The sequence below is a fragment of the Zalophus californianus genome, chromosome X, assembly GCF_009762305.2.
Source record: "Zalophus californianus isolate mZalCal1 chromosome X, mZalCal1.pri.v2, whole genome shotgun sequence".
Taxonomy (NCBI): Eukaryota; Metazoa; Chordata; class Mammalia; order Carnivora; family Otariidae; genus Zalophus; species Zalophus californianus.
Genome location: NC_045612.1, coordinates 20,474,407 through 20,494,373, shown reverse-complemented (window position 1 = coordinate 20,494,373; position 19,967 = coordinate 20,474,407). Strand labels below are relative to the sequence as shown.

General features: G+C 38.8%; 1 protein-coding gene across 11 annotated transcripts in view; it reads right to left on the bottom strand.

Moving 5' to 3' along the window:
* ENOX2 (ecto-NOX disulfide-thiol exchanger 2) overlaps positions 1-19,967 on the bottom strand; it is a 281,319-nt gene that overhangs the window by 60,008 nt on the left and 201,344 nt on the right. For 6 of the 11 annotated variants that reach the window (XM_027608771.1, XM_027608769.1, XM_027608770.1 and 3 more), the window contains one exon: positions 10,161-10,295. In XM_027608771.1, coding sequence (XP_027464572.1) covers positions 10,161-10,257 — 97 coding nt within the window. In that variant the 5' untranslated portion in view covers positions 10,258-10,295. Of the gene's footprint in view, positions 1-10,160; positions 10,296-18,281; positions 18,371-19,967 lie in introns of all 11 variants that reach the window. The other 5 variants (XM_027608768.1, XM_035725679.1, XM_027608764.1 and 2 more) reach the window with 1 other exon arrangement.

Genomic DNA, 19,967 nt, shown 5'->3' with positions numbered 1-19,967 from the left:
ATAAGATCAATAAACCACTGGCCAGACTTATCCAAAAGAAAAGAGAAAGGACCCAAATTAATAAAATTATGAATAAAAGGGGAGAGATCACGACTAACATCAAGGAAATAGAAGCAATTATTATAAATTATTATCAACAACTATATGCCAATAAATTAAGCAACTAGAAGAAATGGATACCTCCTGGAAACCTATAAACTGCCAAGACTGAAACAAGAAGAAATTGACAACCTGAATAGGACAATAGCCTGTAACGAGATTGAAGCAGTGATAAAAACCTCCCAAAAAACAAGAGTCCAGGGCCTGATGGATTCCCTGGGGAATTGTACCAAACATTCAAAGAAGAAATAATACCTATTCTCCTGAAGATGTTTCAGAAAACAGAAACAGAAGGAAAGCTTCCAGACTCATTCTATGAGGCCAGTATTACCTTAATCCCCAAACCAGGCAAAGATCCCATCAAAAAGGAGAATTTCAGACCGATATCCCTGATGAATATGGATTCCAAAATTCTCAACAAAATCCTAGCTAATGGGATCCAACAATACATTAAAAGGATCATCCACCACGACCAAGTGGGATTTATCCCCGGGATGCAAGGGTGGTTCAACATTTGCAAATCAATGTGATAGAACACATTAATAAGAGGAGAGAGAAGAACCATATGGTCCTCTCAATTGATGCAGAAAAAGCATTTGACAAAATACAGCATCCTTTCCTGATTAAAACTCTTCAGAGTATAGGGATAGAGGGAACATTCCTCAAGTTCATAAAATCCATCTATGAAAAACCCACAGCAAATATCATCCTCAATGGGGAAAAGATGAGAGTCTTTCCCTTAAGATCAGGAACATGACAAAGATGCCCATTCTTGCCACTATTGTTCAACATAGTACTAGAAGTCCTAGCAACAGGAATCAGACAACAAAAAGAAATAAAAGGGATTCAAATTAGCAAAGAAGAAGTCAAACTCTCTCTCTTCACAGATGACATGATACTTTATGTGAAAAATTCAAAGGACTCCACCCCCAAATTACTAGAACTCATACAGCAATTCAGTAATGTGGCAGGATACAAAATCGATGCACATAAATCAGTTGCTTTCTTATACACTAACAATGCAATCGTAGAAAGAGAAATTAGAGAAATGGTTCCATTTATAATAGCACCAAAAATCATAAGATACCTCAGAATAAACCTAATCAAAGAGGTAAAGGATCTATACTCTAGGAACTACAGAACACTCATGAAAGAAATTGAGGGAGACACAAAAAGATGGAAAAAACATTCCACGCTCATGGATCAGAAGAATAAACATTGTTAAAATGTCTATGCTACCCAGGGCAATCTACACCTTCAACGCCATCCTGATCAAAATTCCAATGACACTTTTCAAAGTGCTGGGACAAACAATCCTAAAATTTGTATGGAATCAGAAAATACCCCGAATCTCCAAGGAAATGTTGAAAAAGAAAAACAAAGCTGGGGGCACCATGTTGCCCAATTTCAAGCTATATTACAAAGCAGTGATCACCAAGACGGCATGGTACTGGCACAAAAACAGACATATAGACCAATGGAAGAGAATAGAGAGCCCAGATATCGACCCTAAACTCTGTGGTCAAATAATCTTTGACAAAGCAGAAAAAAATATGCAATGGAAAAAAGAGTCTCTTCAACCAATGGTATTGGGAAAATTGGACAGCTATATACAGAAGAATGATACTCGAACATTCTCTAATACCATACACAAAGGTAAACTCAAAATGGATGAAAGACCTCAATGTGAGACAGGAATCCATCAATTTCTTTCAAGATACATCTCCAAAGGCCAGTGAAACAAAAGCAAAAATGAACTTCTGGGACTTCATCAAGATAAAAAACTGCACAACAAAGCAAACAGTCAACAAAACAAAGAGGCAACCCACAGAATGGCAGAAGATATTTGCAAAAGACGCTATAGACAAAGCGCTGATTTCCAAGATCTATAAAGAGCTTCTCAAACTCAACACCCATAAAACAAATAATCAAGTCAAAAAATGGACAGAAGACATGAACAGACACTGCTCAAAAGAAGACATACAAATGGCTAACAGACACCTGAAAAAATGTTCATCATCATTAGCCATCAGGGAAATTCAAATCAAAACTACATTGAGATACCACATCACAACAGTTAGCTGGCAAAAACTGACAAGGCAAGAAAGAACAAATGTTGGAGAGGTTGTGGAGAAAGGGGAACCCTCTTACACTGTTGGTGGGAATGCAAGCTGGTACAGCCACTTTGGAAAACAGTGTGGAGGTGCCTCAAAAAATTAAAAATAGAGCTACCCTATGACCCAGCAGTTGCACTACTGGGTATTTACCCCAAAGACACAGATGTAGTGAAAAGAAGGGCCATATGCACCCCAATGTTCATAGCAGCAATGTCCGCAATAGCCAAACTGTGGAAAGAGCCGAGATGCCCTTCAACAGATGAATGGATAAAGAAGATATGGTCCATATATACAATGGAATATGACTCAGCCATCAGAAAGGATGAATACCCAACTTTTGCATCCACATGGATGGGACGGGAGGAGATTATGCTAAGTGAATTAAGCCAAGCAGAGAAAGTCAATTATCATATGGTTTCACTTATTTGTGGAACATAAGGAATAGCATGGAGGACACTACGAGAAGGAAGGGAAAAATGAAGGGAGAATCGGAGGGAGAGATGAACCATGAGAGACTATGGACTCTGAGAAACAAACTGAGGGTTTTAGAGGGAGGGGGCTGGGGGGCTGGGTTAGCCCGGTGATGGGTATTATGAAAGGCATAATACTGCATGGAGCACTGGGTGTTATATGAAAACAATGGATCATGGATCACTACATCAAAAACTAATGATGTATTTTATGGTGACTAACATAACATAATAAAATTAAATTAAATTAAAAAAAGATAGAACATTTTAGAACCAAAAATGCAGAATGTCTATAATCTCAGAATAAAGAACAGTTCTTGCAACTGAGCAAATTTAGCTTTAGGTAAAAATCACTATATTTTTAGTCTTATATTTTGCAGCAAACTAGGGAAAGTAATATTGACTAGTCCTGGGCTACACACCCGTCTTTGGGCTTCAGAAATCACTCAAGCACCTCACTAGTGTCCATTCCTATATATGAAGCTCTGTATGAAAAGATTCTTTCAGAACAAAAATGTCCAACACACACAAAATTGTGAAGGGCTATGAAAAGTTTGACTTCTCTGAGGTTTGGTGTATTTTCTCTTCATGGAAAATGCAAATTATGTTAACTGATTAGGTTTCCCTTTTTGTTTTGGCTACCTGGTCACAGGTACAGCTCAATTTTAGAAATTGGGTAGGATCCTATGACCTATACATATGAATTCTAATTAACCTCCCTACCTGGTCTTCACCTTTGATATTCATTTATATTTTCCTAGATGCTGGTTTATTTTACTTGTAATTTTTCTCTTTTATTGTAACCTTACTTATAAGCTGCCTTAAAGTCTTTATGGAATGGGGTGATGTAATTCCACTCAACACTTAACCACTGTCCCCATACCGTATACTCTTGCATACTTTCCAGTCATCGATGCATTATTTCCTCTTCCTGGATCATTCTTAGCTCTTTCTTTCCCACCTGCCACATTCCTATATATCCCTGGACACTGAACTCAAATATTACCACTTCTGTGAACGTTCCCAGACCATGACCACCTACCTATCACTCTCTCTCATCCCAGTCTAGCTAAAACAGTACTTTTGTACATGTTTCTAACTAAGATATTTGTTACACTGTAGTGTTGTGATATTGACTGGCCTGCCTCTGTTACTGGACTTTGAGCTTGAAGGCAAGGATTGAGCCATGCCCATTTTGGATCCCCTGGACCCTAGTTCAATATATTTTTAATGAATGGATGGCTGAATAAAAGCACAAATGAGCAAAATAGATAGGAATCCTCTGAGTTGTCATTCAAGAGGCATTTCATACATGAGATGTATTAGGGAGAAAATACGGGGGTTCTAAAAGTACTGAAGCCAGTATGCGGGCAAGGATCTTATCTTTTTTTTTTTTTTTTTTTTTTTTTTTGACAAAGAGAGACACAGCATGAGAGGGAACACAAGCACAAGCAGGGGGAGTGGGAGAGGGAGAAGCAGGCTCCTGGCTGAGCAGGGAGCCCGATGCAGGGCTCGATCCCAGGACCCTGGGACCATGACCTGAAGCCGAAGGCAGACGCTTAAGGACTGAGCCACCCAGGCACCCCATCTTATCTTTTTTTTGTTCATTGTTTTATCTGCAGGGCTTCTCACAGTACCTTGCATATAGCAGACCTCAGTAAATATTTCTTGTATAAATGAATGTGCAAATGGTCTCACTTGGCCACTCTTTGTAATAGTTTCCATGGGGAGTCTTGAGAGTACCATCACTGGGTAAGCGTTAAGCTTGTTTTATGGAGGTACTAATTCTATTTGTTATAGTGTTTTATATATCATTGGCTTTCAGTGAAGTGTCCACCATGCTGGTGAACAGTGCTCTCCTTTCTCAGGATTTCAACCTTATCTGCCACTGAAGGCATATTCTTTTTGTGGAAGATATTAAATATAATGAAACCACAAGTCTGGCTCTCCTTGGGGAGCTTGTGGAGCAGTGGCCTGTCATGTGTCACACATCCTCATTCTTTCTTTCTGTTCCCATCAGAGTTGGCCTTCTGGATTCAGTGAGAACTGCCTTCTTTTTTTTTTTTTTTTAAAGATTTTATTTGTTTGAGAGAGAGCGAGAAAGAGCAAGAGAGAGAGAGTGAGCATGAGTGGGGGTGGCAGAGAGAGAGGGAGAAGCAGACTCCCCGCTGAGCAGGGAGCCTGATGGGGGGCTTGATCCCAGGACCCAAGGGTCACAACCTGAGCCAAAGGCAGATGCTTAACTGACTGAACCACCCAGGCACCCTGAGAACTGCCTTCTTAAAAATGACAATGCCCGTGGATGGGCAGTGTCTTGCTCTGGGAATAAGGTCCATAAATCCATACTTTCCAACATCTCCTATTATGGAGGTGACATAGTCAATAAAGTGGAGACACCATAATGAGAGACACTTCTCCTTTGGGACTTCACAGGCTCCACATTTGAATGCTAAGGATATTTTAATTGAGGGGAAAATAAAGGAAGCAGCACACAGTATACAATGAGTACTCCTTAAGCGGTCCATCCTTGGATTCATCTGCAATGACGGGCTGAACGATGCTCCTTAAACAGAAAGTCTGACTCTTTTTGGTCCCTCTCTTCATGTGAAAACTAACATTAGTCTTATTTGACCAGCTTGGAAAAGCAAATACTCTTGCAGGAAAGACAACTGCCAGCCAGAGGGTATCTCCTAATCTGCCATCATTGTGGATTAACTTTATTGAATAGCAGCTGTACAAAACACCATGTTAGATGAAAAGGAGCTCCAAACCAAAACCCAGAGATGGCCTGTCTCTGTTCCCCACTCAATGAACATAATAAGCCAGACACTGCCCTGATGACAAGTATGTGTCCAAGAGACTCAGCTTCCATGACAGTATGGATTTGAGCTCCCTAGGGCAAGTCAAGGAAGCTTATGTATCATTTGTTTTTCATCAATGCCAAAAGCCTTTTCTATTGTCACAGGCCAGATGAGACAGCACACAAAAAAAGGTCTGCTGTCTCAGTAGGAAATCTAAGGGGCAGAAAAGTAGTTGAATTACTGAGCCATCAGTGGGTGACCTCAGGGAACAGTTCCATGTGGCTCACTGGCTGCCATTTCCATTTTAAGGAATCTCGAGGGGCCGAGAGAGGATTGGTGGATGTTTTAGCCCATTCAGTTAAAACATTACATAATAAAGATAACAGGCACCCTTTCCCAAAACCTGGGCAAGAAGAAGCGTACACAGCATTGGAGTGTGGTGCCAACCTTCCATTTCTGTGGACACCCCCTCAGATTTATAGGGAGCAGTCAGTGGTGCCATTGTCCAGCACCCCTCCTGGGGAAGATTTCATTTCTGCATTCGTTACCCTTCACCGTTGCTAAGAATACAAATGAGCCATAATTCAATTTTTTGTGAGCCATATATCAGATGTGAACTTCAGACAATAATAATAGCTAAGTTCACTGAGAGATTACTGTGAACCAGGCATCATTCTAGGACTTTAATGTATTAACTCATTAATCTTCACAACCCTATGACATAGGTGTTATTATATCTTTGTTTTACAGATGAAGAAACTGAGGCCTAGAGAGGTTAGGTAACTTGCTAATGTTTACACAGCTACTTAATGGTAGAACACAGATTTATTTGAACCTAGGCAATCCAGATCCAGAACCCATGTTCTAACCTCATGGTTAAACTGACTTCTTAAAATAATACAGAGAGGAGAAAAAATTAGTTCACCCAAAACTCAAGTGATTTTACAGATAGCTTCACAAAGTATGTCTCAGCCCAATACTACTGTCCCATGTATTTTTTTAAATATTTATTATGCACCTACTGTGTTCCAGGTCTTTTTTTTTTTTAAGATTTTATTTATTTATTTGAGAGAGAGAGAATGAGAGATAGAGAGCACAAGAGGGAAGAGGGTCAGAGGGAGAAGCAGACTCCCCGCTGAGCAGGGAGCCCGATGTGGGACTCGATCCCGGGACTCCAGGATCATGACCTGAGCCGAAGGCAGTCGCTTAACCAACTGAGCCACCCAGGCACCCCAGGTCTTTTTTTTTAATTAACATATAATGTATTATTTGTTTCAGGGGTACAGGTCTGTGATTCATCAGTCTTACACACTTCACAGAACTCACCATAGCACATACCCTCCCCAATGTCCATCACCCAGCCACTCCATCCCCCCCAACCCCCTCCACTCCAGCAACCCTCAGTTTGTTTCCTGAGATTAAGAGTTTCTGATGGTTTGTCTCCCTCTCCGGTTTCGTCCCATTTCATTTTTTCCTTTTTTCCCCCATGATCCTCTGCCTTGTTTAAGACAAGAAGGGCACTACTAAACTAAGTATCAGTATATCTGGGTGGCTCAGTCAGTTAAGCATCCAACTCCTGATTTCAGCTTAGGTCATGATCGCAGGGTGGTGGGATAGAGCCTGGTGTGGGGCTCTGTGCTCAGCGGGAAGTCTGCTTCTCTCCTCCTCCCTCTGCCCCTCCCCCCTCTCATGCGCTCTCTCTCTCTCTCAAATAAATAGATATATAAATCTTAAAAATATATCTGCATTTCTAAGATCTGGTTTCCAAAAAGTCAAATAACTTTCTGTAGAGCATAGCCAAAGATCACTGAATCACAAAGTTGAAGGGGACCCTGGGAACCTATTTCTTCATAGTGCTTAAGAAAATAGGATATAGATAAAGAGGGCTAGAAGTAGAGATTAAAATTAGTCTTGACTTTTCAAATGTCTGGTTGGAGGTGGATGTGAGGAATACTCATTAGAGCTGACAGTGGCTGCATAGCACCCAAATGCTTTCGATTTAAGTGGCAGCTTAGCAGCCATTGGAAGGACGTATGTTAGTATTTCCTTTATCTTAAAGAGCATATAGTACTACTAATAGTAATAATAATGATGGTTAACCTTTATGGAGTGCTTATTATATGCCAAACATTGGGGTAAACATATTTAATCTTCACAGCAATCCTATGAAATAGATACTATAGTTGTTCCCATTTTACAGATGAGGGAACTGAGATACAGACAGGTCAAGTAACTGGTGAGAGGTCATATAGCTAGGAAGTGGCACAGCAAGGATCCAAACCCAAGCAGTCTGTCTTTGAGGCCTATGCTGTTAAATACTAAGCAAGATACCCTCTCTGTAGGAATAGCCCTCTGAGTTACTGTTAAGAAAACCTACCCAGTTTTTTAGGCCTGTTATTATCCCCAGCATAGGCTTTGGGCCTATAATGATGATTTGGATGATTTTTTTTACTCTCAATGCTAAGCCTTTCTTCCTTCACATTATAGATGGGTGGCTAAGCATCAAAGATAACTGTGTGAGCACAGATTTATGTTTAGATGTGGTAATTTACAAATTATCTGATATAACTAACATAGAGTTCCCTTGGCATCAGAGCAGATCTGGCCTCAACATTTTTCCCAGGACATATACCCACACAGTTCAGATTTCTATAAACTGGTAATAATGGAAGGCAAGTCAGGCTGTCTAATCTCTCTAGACTGTAAGAGATTGTGACTCAGGACCACTCCATATGGAGCTATAAAATAATATATAATGTTTTAGTTTAAATTGTATTACAGTGAAATAATGAAGAAGAACTAAATTTAAAGACCTATTATACCCTTTAGAAATATCTGTAAGAAATATATTAACAATGATTTTAAAGTATTTTAATAGCCAACATGTTTGAGCACTAACAACATGCCAGGCATTGTTCTAAGCACAATTGTCACAAAACCCCTAAGGGTTACGTATTATTAGTCTGATTTTATGGATAAAGAAATTGAGTCTCCTAGAAGATATTTAACTACTCAAGATAAAGTAGTGAAAGAAACAGGCTTGGAAGTCAGGCTGATTGACTCTAGGGTCTGAGCACTTAACTATTATGCAATACTGGCTCCTGTCATAGCACCTGCTGATTCCAGCTTGGCCCCACTAGTCATTTGAAACCCAAGGAGATCTATGGTCCAATCATTCGGCCCTCAAAGGATCCTTGGTTGCTCATTTCAATCATGGTTGGTCTAATGGAGTAGGATGCAATCTAGTCAATGATAGTCCAGAGCATGAATTATAGTTTGGTGGGACAGTTCTTTGCCTCTGCCATGTATAGAATCCAAGCTCCTTCGCCCTCCACCCATTTCGAATTCACATATTTTTTTTCTTTACATTTGGCTACTTCTATGCTTGTTTCCTCGTTTCTATGTAACCAAATTTCTTAATTTATTATTAAGATTATTAAGCATCATTTCCTACCCTACCATGTCCCCATTATAACTTATAAGGATTCAAAATCTGAACTGGAATTATGAAATTATTTTTGGGGGAGTGGGGGTCACTAACTATATAAACAAATGGCACAACAAAGTGGCATCACTCTAGATCTATTTCTCAACTTTACTGTGTTTGTGAATGACCTGGGGATCATGTTTAAATGCAGCTTCTGATTCAGTAGCTCTGGGCTGGGGCCTAAGATTCTGGGCTTCTTCTTCTTTTTTTTTTTTTAAAGACTTTGTTCATTTATTTGAGAGAGAGAGGGAGTGAGAGAGAGACCACAAGCAGGGGGAGCAGCAGAGGGTGAAGTAGGCTCCCTGCTGAGCAGGGAGCCCGACGTGAGACTCGATCCCAGGACCCTGAGATCACTACCTGAGCCGAAGGCAGACACTTAACTGACTGAGCCACTCAGGCGCCCAGATTCTGGGCTTCTTAACAACTCCCAGGTTATGCAGATTATACTTTGAGTAGCAAGGTACTTGATCAGCTTGGTTCTGTCATTCTTTTAAGTAGGACCACAATTAAATGAACCTGGGGAGATTAACGTTTAGGATATTTTAAAACCACTGAGATGGCAATTCCCTAATGTCTTCACAAATCCATTTTAATGGTTAATAATAGTTCTGACAGCACGGAAGACTTTTTTTGTGTTTAAACCAAATGCTTCAGATGCTGTGGCATTTTTCTTCTGATTTTATCCTTAGTGGAGATGGAATCAGTACACCATGTCCATTCTCTTAATGGTTACTATGTTTAAAAAAATATGAACAATTATTCAATGTGAACAACTTTGGGATGGTTCCCACCATCTCCTTTGCCCCACTTTAGGAATCCATGATTTTTGAGGTGTCTAAGTCCATTCTCATTTCTGCTCCATGTTTATCTGTCTCCTCTAAATGTATAAAATTAGATAAACTTTGTAATTCCTTTCCAAATCCTGTTGTCTTTTATTTAATTGAGCTATTTAAATATTTAATGACCATATCTTGCATCAGATATATCCCTACCTTGCCCATAGCACAATAGGGAGTATACTAGTAACTACTGGCCACCCAGCCTATAAAGCTCATATTACAAAAATGCACACTCTAGGCAGAATCTGGTAAATGTCAACTTCAAAATAAGTTGTGTCATACTGTTATATTTATTACCACATGGTCAATAAAAAGAAACACTTGTGACGTGATTAAAAATAGCATACCAGGTAAAATTGGTTGTCCAGCGATTCCCAGGGGTGCCATTCCAAGATTATTCATTGCTGTGGCCCATGCAGTTGGATCAGACATAGGTAGCGTCATTGCAGTGGAATCCACATTCAGAGTTCTACTATTATCAGCTAAAGAGAAATGACAAGCAAAATAATTTGTTTTATTAAGGTTTCAGTATGTAGTTTGCTTAACATAAACTGGCAAACTCTTTACAGAAATGGACTGATGGACAAATGGTAGATAGGGCCTGAATTCCAGCTCTTTACAAGGGTTAAAACAATATGGCTTGAATTGGCAGGAAGTCATAGAATTTGAAAGCAGTTTACCAGATGGCATTTTAGTGTGTTTCTTTCTTTCTCTCTCTGCTCCCTCTGTTCCTTCCTTCCCTCGTTTTTTTTTTTTTTAATGAAGACTTTATTTTTTTTAGAGCAATTTTAGGTTCACAGCAAAATTAAGGAGAAGGTACAGAGATTTCACATGTGCCCCCTGCCTCCACACATGCACAGCCCCCCATTATCAACATTCTGCACCAGAGCAGCACATTTGCTACAACTGATGGATCTACATTGATGCATCATAATCACTCAAAAGCCAGAGTTTACATTAGGGTTCACTCTTGGTGTTGTACGTTCTATGGGTTTGGACAAATATATAATAACATGTATACATTATTCAGAATATTTTCACTGCCCTAAAAATCCTCTGTGCTTGTTTATTCATCCCTCCCTGCCCCCCAGCCCCTGCCCATTACTGATCTCATACCATCTCCATAGTTTCACCTTTTCTATAATGTCATATAGTTGGAATCATACAACATGTAGCCTTTTCAGACTGGCTTCTCTCAGTAGTATGCATTTAATGTTCCTCCATGTCTTTTCATGGCTTGATAGCTCATTTCCTTTTAGTCCTGAATAATATTCCATCATATGGATGCACCACAGTTTATTTATCCATTTACCTACTGCAGGACATTGCACTTGTTTCCAAGTTTTGACAATTATGAATAAAACTACTATAAACATCCATGTGCACGTTTTTGCATGGACATAAGTTTTCACCTCCTTTGGGTAAATGCCAAACAGCACAATCAGTGGACTGTACAGTAAGAACATGTTTAGTTTTATAAGAAACTGTCAGCCTGTCTTCTAAAGTGGCTGCACCATTTTGCATTCCCACCAGCAATAAATGAGATTTCCTGTTGCTCCATACCATCACCAGTATTTAGTGTTGTCAGTATTCTGGATTCCGGCCACTCTAATAGGTGTCTAGTGGTATTTGTTGTTTTACTTTGCATTTTCCTGATGATACATAATGTGGAGCATCTTTCCATATGCTTATTTACCATCTGTATATCTTCTTTAATGAGGTATCTATTAAAGTTTTTTGACCCGTTTTTAAATTGGGTTGTTTTCTTATTGTGTTTTAAGAGTTCTTTGTATATTTTAGATAAAAGTCCTTTATCAGATGTGTATTTCGCAAATATTTTCTCCCAGTCTGTGGCTTGTATTCTCATTCTCTTTACATTGTCTTTTGCAGAATAGAAGATTTTAATTTTAATGAACTCCAGCTTATCAATAATTTCTGTCATGGATCATGCCTTTGGTGTTGTATTTAAAGTCATTGCCATATCCAAGGTCCTTTAGGTTTTCTCTTATGTTATCTTCTAGGAGTTTTATAGTTTTGCATTTCACATTTAGGTCTATGATCCATTTTGAGTTAATTTTTGTGATGTGTATAAAATCTGTCTAGATTTTTTTTTTTACATGTGGATTTCCAGTTGTTCTGGCACATTTGTTGAAGAGACCGTCTTTGCTCCATTGTATTGCATTTACTCCTCTGCCAAAGATCAGTTGACTCTATTTGTGTAGTCTATTTCTGGGTTCTCTATTCTACTCTACCCATCTATTTGTCTATTATTTCACCAATACCACACTGGCTTGATTGCTGTAGCTTTATAGTAAATCTTGAAGTTGGGTAGCATCAGCCTTCCAACTTTGTTCTTCTTCAGTATTTGTTGGGTATTCTGAGCCTTTTGCCTCTCCATGTAAATTTTAACACTGGTTTGTTGATATCCACAGAATAACTTGTTTGGATTTTGATGGGGATTGCATTAAATCAAGTTGAGAACTGACATCTTGGCAATATTGTGTCTTCCTATGCATGGACATGAAATATCTCTCCATTTATTTAGTTCTTTGATTTCATTCATCGGAGTTTTATAGTTTTCTGGGTTTTTTTCCCAACTGTATATACCATAGGTGCTTGGGATGTTTCCTATTCTTCTCATAGTCTAGTTGCATACAATTACCTCAGCAGCTTCCATCCAAACTACCCATGCACGCAAACCAAGAAAAATCATCCAAGGGCTTTCATAGTAGCAATAAGAAATGAAAAATTATATTTTTGATGTAATTTCATATCTTTGAGGCAGTAACATTGAATAGAAATAGACACACAATCAACAGATATCAAATTAGCCAATTGAATATTTTGGAAATTAGGGAGACACCAGAGACTAAGCAGATAGAATACATAGTCCCTGCCTTCAAAGGTTATACAATCTAATTTAAGAGACCAGTGATGGTGGTACTGATTACTACTATTATCACTACTCTCACCGCCTCCATCCATTACTACCACTAATTATTGAACACTCACTATATGCTAGGTAAAGCATTTGGCATGCATTATTCTCATTTAACTTTCAAAACAATCTAATGAGAGGGACTATTTATATCTCCATTTAATAGATTAGAGGCTTTTACTTTATTTATTTTTAAAGATTTGTTTGTTTTAGAGAGAGAGTGTGTGCGCACACGTGAGAGTGGGGGAGGGGCAGAGGGAGAGAATCTTTTGGCAGACTCCCCACTGAGCGGGAGCCTGACTTGGGGCTGGATCCCATGACCCATGAGATCATGACCTGAACTGAAACCAAGAGTTGGATGTTTAACTCACTGAGCCACCCAGGCACCCCTAATAGATGAGAGACTTAAATATCACATATATTGTTCGAGGTCACCCAGGTTATATACTGTTAGCCACTATGCTTTATTATCTATAGTGAAACAATTAAGAAACAATCAAAGAAATAAATGGAATTGACCAGAAATGTTATTGAAGTTTAAGGAATGATGGGTGCCTGGGTGGCTCAGTCGTTAAGCATCTGCCTTCGGCTCAGGTCATGATCCCAGGATCCTGGGATTGAGCCCCGCATCGGGCTCCCTGCTCTGTGAGGAGCCTGCTTCTCCCTCTCCCATTCCCGCTGTTTGTGTTCCCTCTCTTGCTGTGTGTCTCTCTGTCAAATAAATAAATAAAATCTTAAAAAAAAAAAGGAATGAAAAGCTACTGTGGCTTGAGTAATGGAGAAGATAGGATTTGAACAAGTGGGCCAGATTTCTACAGAACATGTCTTGAGTGATGGGTAGTTATTAGATAAAGAAGAAAGAGGGGAAAAGACATTCCAGAAGCAGTGATGACATAAGCAGACAATGAAGTGGGTTGTATGTGCATGTATATACTGCATAGTTGGGAGATACATAATCTTAAGTCATTGGAGCACAGAAAGACTTATTTTGGGAAATTTCCCTCTGATTACTGATTTCCATAGAAAAATCTTTCCATGGCTTTTCTCCTACCTCTCATGTACACTCTTGCCAATTACCTGAAGGCAACTCTGTTCTAATTGTAGCTTGCTATTTGTTAACATCTATCACATCCTTCTAACCTGGGAACATCAGGGATAATTCTTGGCCTGGTTATTTATAAAAGTGCTATTTTGGACACTAAATGGTCAGAATAAGAAAATGCAAATGTCCAAAAACCTTATTTCTGAAATATTAGTTTTTATCATTCTTCTATGCTGCCTATGTATCTTATCCAAAAACCACCCCCCCAACACACAGAGTGACTAATGGCCTTAAGCAATTGTTACTATAGTCAGAAGTCACATTTCAGAACTGGTGGTTTCTCCATGGGTAGAAACTCTAGCCCTTACACCCAGTTTTCGGTGCTCTCCCATGAAGGCATATTATGGCTAGAAATAGCCTCCTTGTAAATGTTACTAAGGAAACAAACATGGGGCATCAAATGTCCTTCGGGTCAAGAGTTTGCATATTGATTATTTAGTTCATCTGAACTCCCAATCTCCAGTCCAGGTGAGACAAGTTTTAGGGAATGTTATAGCTGGAAGGGACCTGTTGAGATTACTGAATCTGTACCCTGGTTTTCTCTCATGGCTGCAGAATGACTTCAAGAGGAAACATCTAGGTTTAGAAGGACTGGGCCCCCATGCCAAAAATAATTTCTTGCAACAGTTTGGCTACTTGTTGGCTCTGCAGTCCTGGGAAACATAAGAGAATCAGGAATTATTCTTAATAAAGAATTCTGAGATCAAAAAATGAGAAGTTACAATGTATCAACCTAGCCAAATTCTGGACTAATTTTTGGGGAGGGGAGAGAATTATCTAAATTATCAGTTTCTTTTAAAGGACAGCACAGTATTACTATTTTCAAAATATATATTAATTCAAAGTGCCTGTTAAAATGTTAGCAAGTAGAGTTCCTGCTAGGCTTGTTTACATGAACCAGTTGGTTTAGATAAAGACCATGTGTAATTAACAGCATTATTTTGCTATGATAAATTCAGTTCTTAAATTCTAAAGGAGGTCTGCCTTTTCATTTCCCTCCACTCCCCCAACACCCATCTACACCTGTCAAATACTACTCATTTTTCAAGGGTCATCTCAAATGTTACGTTGTCTGTGAAGCTACCTCCCTGGAATGAATTACTCCCTCCTAGTGTGTTATCATAACATTTTATCTAGAATTTGATTTTTATATGTTTGCTTATTCTCTCACTTCTTTTCCCTAAACCAAACTTTTATTGAGTCTTACTATATGCCAGGTCATGTGTTAGTGACTAGGAATATGGAGATGAACAAAATTCATTTACTGCTCTGGAAGAACTCACAAAACAATGAGAGCACGACATATAAACAACTAAATATAAATTATTATAATAAGTACTGCAGTAAAACTATGAGCAAAGTGCTACGAGAACAGAGAAGGAATAATTAAATATGCTGGAATGGCTTTGGTTGTATGTTTGGAGCACAGAGAGCAAGAGGAATACTAGGGAAGGCTTCACTGGGAAAGAATAATTTGAAATGAGTCTTTAAGGAGGGATAGGATTTTCCTCCAGGTACTGAATGGAGGATTTGGGTTTAAGAGCATTCCAGCAAGCAAGAACAACTGGACATTACCATTGACTGCCTTGAATTATAGTTGGTGAATACATGTCTCTCTTCTGCTAGCTAGCCTGCATGCTCCTTTACGTCAGGGACTTGGTTTTAGGCGTCTTTGTTTCTCTGTTTCTTAGTTCAGTGTCTGGTATAAAGTAGGTATTCAAGAAATATTTGGATGAATGAATAAATAAAATCAACTTACACTGATTTGGGGCACAATAAGCAATCCATGCAGTGACACTCACTAATTATTTATATACCTTTTCAGAATGATAAATTGTCTTAGAAGGGATAGCATAGTTGCTAAACTAATTCTCTCTCCAGGACAACTGAATTGACATGTAGCAATTTACTTAGAGTTACAACCAGAGATAGATGAACCCAACTAATAATTCAGTTTGATAGCATTAGCTATAATCTTTCTCCCATATAGGCACAGTCATACATATAAGCAAGCTTGTAAATTTTTACTTTCAAAGAGAAATCCCAGATGATCGTCTCTGTCTGGCAGCAATCTGGATTTAAGGTCTGCAGTAACAAAATATGTTGTGCTGAACATCTGTTTAGAATCATCACTTAATGGTAGAAAAGTTAAGTCCAGGCCTGATTCACTTTCTAGACTAAAAATGGACATCTAGCAATTTCTTTAAGTATGTTATAAAAGTAGTCCCATGTCACTAAAGAAAGAGATTGCTCATTTTCCCATAAGTCCTACATTCACTGGCACTGGCCAAGAATATTCAGAAGGCAAATATCAACTGCTGTCAAATAGTCTTCAAAATGCCTCAGCCGTCTGAAGAACATGTCCTGCTATCCTGGTTTTCCGTTCTGCCTTGTGTGGAGACTCCTCAAGAGATCACAGGTTGTAGAGTAACTGTGAATGGATACCTTCTAGGTAAGTTGATTGAATTTATGGCGCTTTGGAGCAAGAGTTCATTAGTGCCAAAAGAATAAAAGATTTGGAAGTAATTATCGATTTTAACTTGGTATTGCTCCATAACTATCAAGTCATTGCCATCTGTTTATTTTTATATTATACTTCACTTGATTAACTAGTCAATTATTGTCAGTTATTTGATCTTGAAGGCAACACACACACACACACATTCTGTGATACACCCATCCTGTAGTAGACTTAATTATTTCATATGTTTCCTTTATTTCCTTCGAAACAAGTTCAGTATGTTGGTGTCATCTCATCAACCATACTCTTTTTAGTAAGACAAAAGCTGTCCTTCTCTGGCAATTTACTCTTTCTTATGTCCAGGTTTATATCCATTGGCTTTTATGCTTGCTGTAATTTTATTACACAGTATTGTGCAAAGTTGAGGAGAGGATTTTGTCAACAAACATCTATTGAAAGTTTGTTAAGAGTAGGAAGCAATCCTGCCTAGTGATCAAGAGTATGGGTTTGGGAGTCAGATGGTTTGGGACTAGAGTCTAGCTGTACTAAGTAACTGTAATGTGCTCATTACTTCTCTTTACTTCTCTTCTTGCTGGTCTGCCTTCCAGACTTCCTTTTATAGTTGCTGTACATTCATTGAACATTTTCTATGTGTCAGGCTCCATCCTAGACGTTGAATACATTATGGTGAGTCAAACAGGCCTCAGCCTTGTTTTTAGGAAGCTCTCTAGTGCAGGAGGGAGATACTAAAATACAGATAAACATAAAATAATTACATATTGTGATAAGTTTTTTGAATAAAGAACTGCATTTGATGATAAAAATGGCAAGTTACAAATTTAGGAAACTGATAGTATCGACCTTATAGGTTTGTTGAAGATTAAATTAGATAATGTGGGTAAAAAAAATTTAGCATGGCTTCTGGCTTATAGTAAGTACTTGGTAAGTGGTAATAATAACATGGTAATAATTAAGATGCTGATGATGAAGTAGTCCCAGCCCTTGAAGGGTTCAAAGTCTACTGAGAGACACAGCATATATAGGAATTACAACAATACATTATACAGATGATGAAACAGAGGCACAGGCAGTTTAAATAATCAGCTCAATATTGCACAGCTAGTAAGTGGTAAAACAGGGAAATGAACACAGGCGACTCTGGTACGAACGCCCATAGTTTTGTCCATCACACTAAACTCCCTCCCAAAGAGCCCTTTATTTTCTGTGTTCCCCTAGCTCATTGAACACATTACTACGATAGCCTTTATCACATTATATTTTTTATCACCTCTTTCTATGTCTGCCTCTCCGCCTAGACTCTGGATTCCCTTATTCCTCTTTGTTATTCCTAGTGCCTAGACACCGTGTCTGACACAAAGCAGATGTTTAATAAATGATTTTAAATAAATGAATGAGGAAATATATGAACATATGTAGGAGAGTCCTGCATAGACATTCTTCTTCCTGGAAGAAGGTAGGCATACAGCAGGTGCCAAGCTATTCAGAATGGGATACCACTCTGCTGTTGTATTAAATAAAATCTGTTTTGGTGGGTTTCTTCTGAGGACTAAATACTAAAAATTTTAAATGGAGAGGGGAAGATAAATGGTGATACTTTGAGGTATTATAATCTTAACATGCTGATAATATAAGAAAATAACAATTACATAAATATAAACTTTAAGGAAGATAAATCTGTAGATGAGAAGATATTTTTCATCACATAAATTCCTCCTGGGTAAAAAGGAACAGACTAGAATTTCTTTGAAAATTTAAAGGTAATTAAATTTACTAAAATAAATGTGCATGTGGCAGCCATATTTGTTAGCTCCTTGAGGGCAGGGGATATAAATCTCATTTACTTTTATTATATTCTATAGTGATTAGCTCAAAGTAGGTGCCAATTAGTGTGCTTTTAAATAAGTGAACTCTGGAAGAACTCAGCAATTGTATAAAGTGGGGCTTACCTGCAAAGCCTATTTCATAGACCCACAGCCAAATAAAATCTCTTTGCATTGTGTAGTACTGCACCGTGGACTTAGCCCTCTAGTCATTTCTGCAGAAGGAAGATAGTGGTCCCAAAGCTGGGTGAAAACAGACCTCTGGAACATACCAGGACTTAGATAAATGGTGAATAATAGTGTTAATGATAGTAATTATAACAAGACTAAAGATAGTTAACACTTATTTAATAGTTATTATGTGCCAGGCACTGTTCTAGGCACTTTATGTACATTAATTTAAAACTCACAACAACCCTATGAAGTAAGACCTCTCACTATCCCCATTTTACTGATGAGGTAATAGGAACAGAGAGGTTAAGCAACCCGTCAATGGTCATACAGTTAGCTTGCAGTGAAGCTGGGATTCAAACCCAGGCAATCTGACTCCACAATTCATGTTCTTAACCACTATATTATATTAAACTAGGGAAATCATAAAGTTATAAAATATTTGAGCTGGGAGGGCTGTCGAGCTCATCATTACACAGATGGGTGTTCCCTAGGTCCTCTATTGCAGGGATTCTTAACTGGGGCTAAGTTGCCCACTCCCCAACCAGGGAACATTTGGCAATATTTGGAGACACCTTTGGTTGTCACAACTGGAGGTAAGAGGTGCTACTGGAATCTAGTGGGTAGAGGCCAGGGATACTGCTAAAACATTCTACAATGTACAGGACAGCCCCCCCACAGCAAACAATTATCTGACCCAAAGTGTCAACAGCACTAAGGCTGAGAAACCTTGCTTTACTGCAGCAATTTTCATGTGTTCTTACTGGAGAGTGCATTATACCCTTGGCTTCTTTTTTTTTTTTAAGATTTATTTATTTATTTACTTGTCAGAGAGAGAGAGAGAGAGAGAGAGAGAGAATGCACACGAGCACAAGCAGGAGGCGGGCAGGCAGAGGGAGAAGCAGGCTCCCTGCTCAGCGGGACTCAATCCCAGGGCCCTGGTATCATGACTGAGCGAAGGCAGACGCTTAACTGACTGAGCCACCCAGGCATCCCATACCCTTGGCTTCTTTACAATCCCTTCCCATCCACCACATGTGCAGCCAATTCTACCTTCTGCAGTTTATGAACTACTCCCTTATGCCACTGTACTAAAACAAATCAGACCACCTCCCCCATCAAGAATCTACCAACATTTTAACATGGTTACTTTTATGCTTCACACCAAAGAAATGATCCTCATGGTGGACAGTCTAGGTGCCTTGGAAGTCCTGCAAAATAGCACTAGGAATACAGTAACAAAGAGAAAAGAAGTTTAGAAAATACTTGCACGGAACACAGAAGAAAACACCATCTCTAGCACACCACACAGGACCTTACATACAGTAGACACTCAAGAAGTACATGTTGTAAAAGGTTATGGCACAAGGGCAGGGTTGGGTGTCCTAGAACATAATAACATTGTGCTTTCTGTTCTCTGGCTAAGGGAAAGGAAACAGCAGGATAAATCATGTTTTGGTTCTGCATTAAGCCTAGGGCTCAAGGTTTTATCTTCTGTTTGGTATTTACTGCTCATGAAGCAATATATTGTGCGTTGCAGGTGCTATTTTGAATCCCTCTTCATTTTCTTTGAAAATTAACAACCCATCATTATTTGTGAACAATGCGCTGAAGCCCCAGGCACATCCCTCTCTCTCCGAT